This window comes from Benincasa hispida, chromosome 9 (genome assembly GCF_009727055.1).
Source record: "Benincasa hispida cultivar B227 chromosome 9, ASM972705v1, whole genome shotgun sequence".
NCBI classification, from domain to species: domain Eukaryota; kingdom Viridiplantae; phylum Streptophyta; class Magnoliopsida; order Cucurbitales; family Cucurbitaceae; genus Benincasa; species Benincasa hispida.
Window position 1 is genome coordinate 46,391,058 of NC_052357.1, and position 10,596 is coordinate 46,401,653.

The window sequence follows — 10,596 nt, forward strand, 5'->3', positions numbered from 1 at the left end:
ACAAAAGTATAGTACCCTGAGGTTGACCTTCTATCAGTCACAGATCCGGGCCAATCTGAGTCAGTATATGCCTCGATGCTTCGTGTGTCATGTTTCCTGAACACCAAGCCCTTCCAGGGGTGGACTTTAATATCTCAAAATTCGAGTCACAGCTTCACATGTGCTCTCCATATGGACTCTACATGAACTGACTACTACACTCACAGCATAGGAGATGGTCGGGCCTAGTAATGAGACAAGTAAATCAGTTCTTCCTACTAGGCGTTGATACCTCTCTTATTCACAGGAAACTCCTTCCGAAATACTTACATCTAGTTGATGTAGGGGCCAATCTTTATTCAACAACCCGACAGACAGAAGACACGAATCGTGTTTGAACTTGGCCACTGGGGAAAAAAGTTTTGAATAATATCAATCAATATGTCCTGGGTGGAATACACTTTAAGCAACTACTGGCTATTATACCGTCGAGTGTTCATCCGAGACTTATACTTCAAAGCTTGAACACCCATTTGCAACAACTGTTGTGACGCTTCAGGGAGAGCTACTAAACCCCAAAAGTTGCTTTTATTGTCTCAAGAGCTCTATTCCTCCATTACAGGTTTCCAACTCGGAACTTCCATAGGCGCAATTAACACTGAGGTTATTGTTAGAACATGTCTAGCTGAGTAGTAAACATTAAAAAACAGAGATAAGTTTACTATAGGTAAGAAAACTATAGCCAAAGGCGTATTTGTATATGACCTGTTTCCCTTTCTCAGAGCAATTGGGCATATTCCCAGAGTGTATCATAGTTGTCAGCTTTCGTCTGTCCCTCTCAGTATCAAAGACATTTGAGACAATTTTGCATCTCTTGAGGGATCTTTCAGCATCTCATTACCCTCTTGAAGTTTCAAACCTTCTCTGAGCTCCATTCAATCATTTTATTATGTTCCCAGACTTTTCTCAAAGAGAGATAGCGGTCAACCGCTGCTTGAATCACAGCCTCATTAGTCAGCGTACCTTCACCTATCAAGTTTGATGACTGAGTTTCTTCTACCGGGGCTAGGGTTTCATCACCTTGCTCTGATACCATATTGAAGTAGAAAAAGAAGACGACACAAGGAGTTTACGTGGAAAACCCTAATTCAGGGAAGAAAAACTACAGTAGAAAAGGACTTATTATTTTATGTCATGTTTACAATAGACCCAACCTTAGATATAAATAGAATGAGGTGAAACCCTAATTTAACAAATATAGTAAAAATTACAAAAATGCCCTTAGGGCTAATTCAACGTATTTCAACAGTATCATCAACAAATTGTAAATGATTTAGAGAAAAAGACGAATGACCAACAGGGTGTGGGCAATAGTGAGCCTCATCAAGAAGCTATGAGCAAGGAGGCGGCTCAGGCAGTCAGCAACAAGAATAAATAAGAAAGGGGAGAGAGAATCACCCCGTCTAATGCCATGGGTAGGTATAATCTTTCCCTGAGGACGACCATTAATAAATAATGGAATAATTGGCACTACTGATGCAACCTCTGATCCAAGTGCACCAAAGAGTACCAAAACATTTCATCATAAGGATGTAGTCAAGAAATTCCCAATCAACCGTGTCAAAAGCCTTCTCCAGATCTAGTTTTAGAATCACCCCAAGCTTCTGGTGAAAACCAATCATCAATGAGCTCATTGGCCATCAAAGAAGCATCAAGAATTTGCCTGTTTACGGCAAAAGCAAGTTGGTTGGCAGCAACAATAAAAGGAAGAATCAACTTGAGGCGATTTGAGAGAACACGAGTCACAATTTATAAGCACAAGGAATGAGACTAATAGGCCGATAATCAGAAACAGATTTAGAATCCACCTTCTTAGGAATCAAGCACAAGTAAGTCTAATTCAGCTTAACATTAATAACCCCAGAGGAATAAAATTCCTCTATCAAAAGCATCAAGTCAAATTTGATGGTGGAGCAGAAAAATTTTTAAAATTCAGCAGTAAAACCACAAGACTAGGGGATTTGCTTGTGCTAAGAGAGGAGATAGCCATATAAACCTCCTCTTCAGTAAAAGGATGCTTCAAGTCTATAGCTTGAGAGGAAGAAATAGGACTCCAATCAAGGTTGGTAGGGAAAAAACGTTGTTTATCATTCTTAGTAAAAAAGGGAGGAGTAAAAGCCCAAAAATTCAGCCTCAATGTTCGGATCAGTCAAAAGACTAGTGCCATTCCAAGAGAGAATCTCAGATATCGAACTTTTATGACACCGGGCAGCAACAATTCTGTGGAAAAAATGGGTATTTTCATCCCCTTCAAGAAGCCATTTAAGCTTATATCGTTGTTGCCAATGGATACGATCCTGAACGATCATGTTTTCAATCTCTTCTCGAAGTAATCGCCGCCTAATTAATTGATGCTCCCTAAGAGGGCCGCTATCTTCCAAAGCATCTAACTGAGACAATTGAGTCATAAGAGAGGGAAGTTGAGATGTTGTCATACGTTGCATAGTATTCCATTCACAAATGATAGATTTCAGACCATTCAACTTCATCATGAAACCATGACCAGGTCAACCAGTGATAGGGTGGAGATTCCACCAATCCTCCACCAAAGAGTGGAAACTAGGGACTTTAAGCCATGAATTTTCAAGTCAGAAAGAACCTAGCCCCAAATAATACTGCCCATGGACAATGCCAAAGGAAAGTGGTCAGAAGTAGTTCGCTCCAGCCGTTTGAGAGTAACAGCCCCAAATTTTTTAAGATAACCCTCTGTGAGTAAGAACCGATAAAAAAGAGAGATATTGAGTGGGACCATAGCTAGACCAAGTAAAGCAGTCATTCGACAAAGGAATATCCCGCAAGTGTTAAGTAGAAATCCGTTCATTAAAAGTACGCATACTGGAGGAGATTGTGGGATCATGAGATTTCTCCCAAGACCACCTTCTGACGTTGAAATCACCACCAAACCCAATTCATGCCTCCCAAAGAAGAGCCTCTTGGGTCACCACAAACCACCATCTAGAGCGATGCTTCAGACTCCGTTGCCATCGAGTAGGTTGAAGAGGTGCATTTAGAGGAGTTGGTGTAGAGTGAAGAATAATCAGGGGTGGAGGTGATGGTAGTGGGGTTTCAAAGGGGTCCACAATGGTGTATGGTGTGCAAGTTTTATGCCTCACACAAATGATGGCAAGGCGTTGGTTTTTTGTTCAAATAAGAAGGGGGCAGGGTGTTGGTTTTTTTGCTTATGAAGCACAAATACTTCATGTGGGGCAAAAAATCAGTATCGAATATGTATTAGATATCAATACTCCCAAATACTTTCTAGATATATATCTGATACGTGTGTCCCCTTCCATATCCGTGAAGGGGACACACTAGACCTTCTAAAAGAACTCATCTAATCTTTTCCAACCCAAAACTAAGCAGCCTATTTAAAAAGCCTATTGCACCAACCCAAAACTAAAACGAAAAATTAAAATAATAATAATAATAATAATAATATATATATATATATATATAAACTCTAGAATCATCTATCTTCATCTTCACATCTAAAAAAATAATTTGAATATCTTTCTAAAAAATTTAAAAACAACTATGGTTTAACAAAAAAAGAGTGATATATATAAAGAAAAGATAATGGGTGAAAAAGTAAAAATGGAATGCCACCGACTTGGGAATCCAGAAAACCTATGTTTAGGAGGGCATCCAAAACTCTCAAGATGACCTCAGTAAAGGCATCCTAAGATGCCCAGGAATATTTAGATGCCAAGGCATCCTACATTATCATGAAACAAACACAGTAATCCAGATACCCATTCATGGGAATCTTGGATGCTCTCGATTCAAACGACCCTTAGTATCTTTATGTTAAATTTCCATATATCTTATATTTTTTTTAATTAGAAAAATGTATCTTCAATGTATTTGTATCCTAGTTTTAGGGGTGTGCAAAGGAAGATCGAAAACCACTCCAACCACTCCAAAGTTCCAAACCAACTGAACTAACGTCAAGCGGCCAGTTTAGAGGGCATCACAGTCGGGGGTCAGTTTTGCATTATTCAAAACAGGTTGGTCAAATCCCCAAAAAAGAGAAAAACCAAGAAAACTAACCAACACCCATAATTTTTTAACAAAATTCGTGCATATGGGGTTGTGGGGAAAAGGAATAGTCAATGATGTGTCACACGCTTCTTTTTAGTTTATCGAACTTGGAAATCTGCGAAACGGCCCATCTGCCCATGTGGTTGGCTAATCGGTGTTCTCACTCATCCCAAGATAGACAAAACCAACGTGTCAGTGTTCAGAACCAATTTTTGCCCTAAACCGATGTCAACCAACCGATGCTCACCCTTACTAATTTTTTAGAAATTGACATATTATCATATCCTATCATATTTGTATCTTGTATGCATATATGTGTCTTTATTTCATACATTTTTTGTTTGAAGAAGGAGTGTTGTGGGTTTTTCCTTTAACGGTGACGATGACGGAGGGGGCCAACAATAGTGATGGGGGAGGGGTCGAAGGGGGAGAGGTTAAAGAAGACAGGGAAGTAGGAAGGGGGAGAGAGGAGAGAAAATCCAATAAAATTAAAATTAATAGTTCATTAAACTATTTTTTTTCTTATAGAACAACTATTTTATTTTAATTAATAATATTTTTTTTTTGGAGACTGCCATATCAGCATCTCTGTTAAATACTTAACATATTCTGTTAATAGAGGGACCAAAATCAAGCAGTTTCAAATGTTGGAGACTTGATTGTTCGATTTTGAAACCTAGGGACCAATTTGAGACAAACTTCAAACCTCAAGGATCACAAGTGTAATTTTCCCTTTAATGGCTTGTGAAAATTGGATTACCAGCCAATTTTATTTCCTCACAACCATGTCCTCTTATATTAAAAGTGAACATACTATGCAAAAATAGTGATAGATAATTACAAAAATCAAAAAAATCAAAAACATCGATTCAGTACACTATTAAGCCCATACCTCAGCACCAGAAGACTGATCGGATGAACCTAAATTCCCACAAGCATAACACTGGTGCTGTTTATACTCGCAATTCTTGCAAATAAAGGTTTCAATTGCCTGCCAACGAGTTCATACATATTGAAGAAAATTAACAAAGAGAGTCGGCAAGCGTAGTAAACATAATAAAATAATACTGCCATACATCTACTTCTTCTCTAGAGAGACCAAGCGAGAAACAATCACCATTCTCTGGAGTTGCATGAAAGGACCTCATGCATCTCCCATCACAGCTGCAAGACAAACCAAAATAGCTTATTAGGCTTAATGCTTCTACTTGGGTGTAAATTTCCAATGACTTCTGTAATTATTCATTAGATATTATTATTTTGAACTAGAAGCCTTCTTTTTTTGTGTAGTCTGACTTCCTGGTCTAGCTGTCTTTTCTATGCTCTTCCAAGGAGGAAAAGAGGGAGAAAAATTCTACCAAACGTCGATTGTTAAACACGGAAAAAAAATAATCATATGTGGGTTATGAAAAACAGCAGAAAGTATATGAAAAAAATAAAATAAAATAAACAAAACAAAACAGGAGAAGAGGCATTGGCAGTTGAGACATGAAATATTACTCTCTTCACAAGAAAATAACTTATCATTCAGTTAAAATCAGATCCAAGATCCATAAAATAAATTAATAATGAATCCCTTTAAATAGAACAGAAAGGAATGCACTACAGAAATAAAAATTTAATATTTCATCAAAAATAATGAAATATACAAAAAGGAAACTGTCAAACTAAAGGAGATGCTGAAAACTATGGAAAGAGAATAGTTACAAAAGATTTAGAAAGGAAACTCCAAGATGATGCTACAAAAATATGTATCATTTTGAAATATTCTACAACTCCATCAACCAAAGTTCTCAAAAGGTAGCTCCCACCACTCAAGTCATAAATTCTTGGCCTTGTCCCTAAATGGTGGGATCTAAGCAAGAGAGAAGAGAAGTCTTTCATGACTACTGGAATAACGGTGTGAATTTGAAAGATGACGGTTCTAACCACCTTAAAGATCCAATTAACCTCCCAAAAACTAATCTTTGCACTGTCCCCAAAATGAAAATTCATTTGTTATAGATGAAAAGGATTGATGGATTATGGCAATTGGCAAGACCAATAGCTACCATGAGTAAATATCAAACCCCATTAATTAAAATCAGAAGGAACATCATACCATCCCACTCAATCTCTCACAGCATGCGGAGTAGGTTCTCTCAAAAGTAGACTGAAGAACATTAGTGGATTTCAACTGCTATTAGACAAACTATTCAGACTATCTACAATATCGGTATTGAATAAATAATACATAACAGAAAATGCAAGAAAGATGACAATTCTAACACACACACACCAGTCCCCAAGTAAGGTAGGGCATGGGAAATTTACAAAACATAACATAGATTTCAAAAGTTCTTTCTTTTATATATATATTTGTGAGCGTCCGAGCCAATCTACGTGCACCTCAACTTATATCACAAAGCAAACATTTGGTCACACAACCTTCTTTGTCAATATTTTGTAGGATTAGATATTTTAGGTAGGCAGCATACATGAGGTTTGAACCGATTCCCCATAGTACCTTTGAACTTTTTCCGCATGTCCCTATAACTACTTGCCCAATGTTAGTTATCAAATATTTCAAAATATCAACCCAGAATGTTAATTTGACAACAAAGAAGAACAGAAAATGCATACCATATAATGTTGCCACCATTATCACAAAATGCACAGACAGAATCAAAGACATCATCATCACTCTCCTCTTCAACAGCATCATCAACCATGTCTTCATCATCTGAATCATCAACTATAAAACTAGGCTGCACATTACGTTGACCATCCTGAGAGTACAACTGTACAAGCTGAAAATGAGGAAACAGGAGAGTCCTTGCAGGCATGCACTTGACAGCAAAAATGAATTACCTCAAGAGATGACGTTCTCTTAACGGGCTTCTCTTCAAGGAATGCAAGTAACAACTGTTCAGATTACACACGATCAAGGTAAGAAGATCATATAATTCATTAGAAATGAATCTATTAAGACATGGCTCAAGCAAAACTGACTCATGCCACTGTGGACTGCTATAACCCTACAACTTATTCTAACACGTCGTCCCTTTCTTATCGGTATATTATTCTTCCACCACAGTCATGTACAGGAGAATCTTCAGCCATGGGTATTTATATTGAGTGAGAAAGTGCATATGAAGTGGTGGTATGGAGGAAGGATGGGGGCCCAAAAGTCAAACCCTCTGAATGGAGTTCGAAGAGGTCATCTATTTAGCAAAATCTGGTTCTCTAGCACAAATTAATTGAAGATACCCAAAATCCTAAAAGAATTCCTACTTGGAGACTTTATTCATCTATCTCCTGCCCCTTATAAACTGAAACAGTTATTTCCAAACATAACTCCATACAAATGGCGAAAATGAAGCAAATCCCAAGACAATCTTCCCTCCCCTTTGAGCATAAGCCTAAAAGATTGGAAATCCAATGTTGACAACAAAGAGCATCCTTCAATCATTTCTTACACCCCCTTACTTTTGTGACCTTGGTAGAACATTGTTTCTCCTTACACAGTTACAGCCAATTGAAAGACTTTTTTGGAATCTCCTTCAGCATGGGGCTTGCTTTCCTCCCCCTCTTCTGTAATATTATATCATCTGTGAAAGTGTTTCTCATTCTAACAAAATGACAAAGTCATACCACTAAAATAATTATCATTTAAACAGTAACTATAATTTATCCGATATGATTCGAATTATAATACTCACATGTAAAGTTTCCTTGTCACTATCTCTTGAATTAATAAGTGGTAAAAACTCATATTCTGTAGAATTAATTCAATTCAACAGCCTAGCGACTAAGCTGTGCACACTAGAGAAAAGAAAATTATAAAACCAGATCTCTCCATGGTTGATTTCTTTTAAATACCTCAACAAGTTAAACATTGTACCCCCTACCACTAATTGCAAGATTTCGAGGTAATCTAAAAAACCCCGAATGAAACTGAATCTTTGTTAGAGCTTTCGGAGTCTTTGAACACGTTTATGCCATGAAATCAATGCTTGTGAGATGAAATGAAACAGCTATCCTACTTTGCTGCTTCACCCACATAGGAATATGTGCTTGCAAGCTGACTGCAAGGAGATTAAAATGAAAAGCTTACTGGATAAATCTGGTCCCAGGAATCCTGTAGGAAATTTTGGAAAAGAGGGTATAAAAAATATTTTTGAGGTTGGAAGTCAACATAACCTAAAATTGTGGAATGGATTGAGGCAAATATTTTATTTATCTTCAAGTACTCGAAAAATATTTTTGGAACTTTTTTGGTTGTGGGGCGTGGCTTTGGGACTTGGGTACGTATCGCAAACTACCTTCACCCCTGCCCTTCTGTTTCTTCTTCACATCCATACAAAAAAAATTTATTCAACAAAACAAATTAACAGAATCTAATCGTTGTCTGCACAAGAATGAAACAGAACCTGAGACTTCGCCAATATATCATCCCTGTTAACTGCTTCACTGATTAGAGGCATGTGATCCACCAAATCATTCTGTGAAGGCCTCACTTCATACGAGCTGCAAAAATGAATGGCATGATAAAAACAAACCCATCAAACTGAAGGATGAAATGAATTCATATTACCTGAAGATTCTGGCTAATAGATCCCACAAAGATTTGCTAGATGTATCTGGATTCCTCTTCAAAGCATGGAGGCATTGTACTGTGATCAAGATGGCTCTAATGGTATCCTCAAAGCTCTTTCTAGGTTTCTGAAGCTTAATCCACACATTTTCTTTAGAAAGCACCGATATCTCTGGCTTTGAACCGCAAATATTAAACCTCCATGCAGTAACCTGTTTATAAACCTTTTGAAGTCCACCATCGGCTGTTCCATGCAGGAAAACAGGTTCTTGACTGCCCTCCAATCTCTCCCCTTCATCCCATTGAATCGGCAAAATAGAGAATGAAATAGGTTCATCCATATGATCCACGAAGTGATAATTTGAGACAGATAGTGGCAAGTTCTCAGCCTCATCATCTGAAGATCCCATTACTCTAATGTAGTTCCAGTCCTACTACTTAACAATTAAATACAACGAGTGAAATAAAAACCATGCTTAAAATCCCATCATCAACACAAGAGAATTTTCATTTTCCCTAAAAACTAGAATGGACATCAGTTCTTAAAATGGGGAAAACATTGATCATAGTTACATATTCATACGTACTCTTTACAATGCAAAACAAAATGGAAAATACAAACAGGGTAATTGAGAGGGACGAAAAAGGTACCTGTATGGCCTTTGGTTGATAGTCAATCCCTACTAGAAGCTATTCAAACTCACGATAGGACAATACCGAACACTACATCAATATTAGCAGCGAAGATAAAAAAAACGATGAACGTAAATCTAAGACCGCCAGAATCCACAGTCGACGCTATGAAACAGATTGTAAAGAAGCATCGGATTCCGGCAGACGTACGGAAGAATCGCCGGCGAAAGTTAATGCAGGAGAAAATTAGTGCGCGACGGAACCCGCGGGGAGAAGAGAGCAACGTTCTTGGGGAAAGGAACTGAAGCCACCGAGGGAAATTGCTGAATTTTGTGGGGGAAAAGGTAATTCATAAATTAATTATTAAATTACTGATTTGACCTCTCAGTTTAAAAAATATATTTTTTTTAAAATTAAGTCTACAAACGTGTGTTTGGATTACATTTTCAAGTGTTTAATTTAAAAAAATAAGTCATTTTAGAATAAATTGGAGTATTAGGCAACCACTCAAAATAACTTTTCGTACCAAAAGTGTTTAAATGAAAATGAGTTTTTTGAAAAACACTTTTTTCTTAAAGTGGTCTTAAATTTCTTTATTTGTTATCTACTTGTTTTCAAAAACCAATGTCAAATTTTGAAAACTGGAAAAAAATAGCTTTTAAAAATGTGTTTTTGTTTTTAGAATTTGGCCAAGAACTCAACTCTTGAACTTAAGAAAAATATAAATCATTGTAAGAAATCGAAAAGAAATAGGTTTAATTTTCAAAACCTAAAAACAAAAAACAAAATAATTATTAAACAACGTCTTAACTATTGATTTTAGTTTTTAATTTTTTAAAAATATGCTTACAACCGCTTCCCCCACAAGTAAGTTTCTTACACCTTCTACCAATATTTTTAAAAGCCAAGATTAGTTTTGAAAGTTTAAAATTAGTTTTTAATTAAAAAAAAAAACTTGTTTTTATTTTAAAATTTAGCTTAAAATTCAACTATTTCTTTCAATAAAAATAAAATGATTAAAAGTAATAGAGAGAAAATACCTTAATTATTATAAACAAAAAATCAAATAGCTATCAAACGAGACCTAGCTTTCACCTTTAAACTTTTTTGTTTTGTTATCTACTCTCTACCAATGTTTTCAAAAAAATATAGCCAAGTTTTGAAAACTAAAATAATATTTTTAAATAAAACTTGTTTTTATGTTTTAGAATTTGGTTAAAAACTCAACCTTTTTATTAAGAAAGATGAAAATTATTATAAGAAATTGAGAGGAAATATATTTACTTTTCAAAAGTTAAAAACAAAAT

General features: G+C 36.3%; 1 protein-coding gene across 4 annotated transcripts in view; it reads right to left on the reverse strand.

Moving 5' to 3' along the window:
• The window catches only part of LOC120086308 (protein ENHANCED DOWNY MILDEW 2), a 41,011-nt gene extending 31,400 nt beyond the window's left edge, over positions 1–9,611 (reverse strand). The window contains exons 1-7 of one of the 4 annotated variants that reach the window (XM_039042883.1): positions 9,308–9,611; positions 8,657–9,087; positions 8,493–8,589; positions 6,931–6,984; positions 6,703–6,860; positions 5,157–5,244; positions 4,973–5,071 (exon numbers count right to left, since the gene is read on the reverse strand). In XM_039042883.1, coding sequence (XP_038898811.1) covers positions 4,973–5,071; positions 5,157–5,244; positions 6,703–6,860; positions 6,931–6,984; positions 8,493–8,589; positions 8,657–9,066 — 906 coding nt within the window. In that variant the 5' untranslated portion in view covers positions 9,067–9,087; positions 9,308–9,611. Of the gene's footprint in view, positions 1–4,972; positions 5,072–5,156; positions 5,245–6,702; positions 6,861–6,930; positions 6,985–8,492; positions 8,590–8,656; positions 9,094–9,307 lie in introns of all 4 variants that reach the window. The other 3 variants (XM_039042884.1, XM_039042881.1, XM_039042882.1) reach the window with 3 other exon arrangements.
• Between the last annotated feature and the right edge of the window lie 985 nt (positions 9,612–10,596).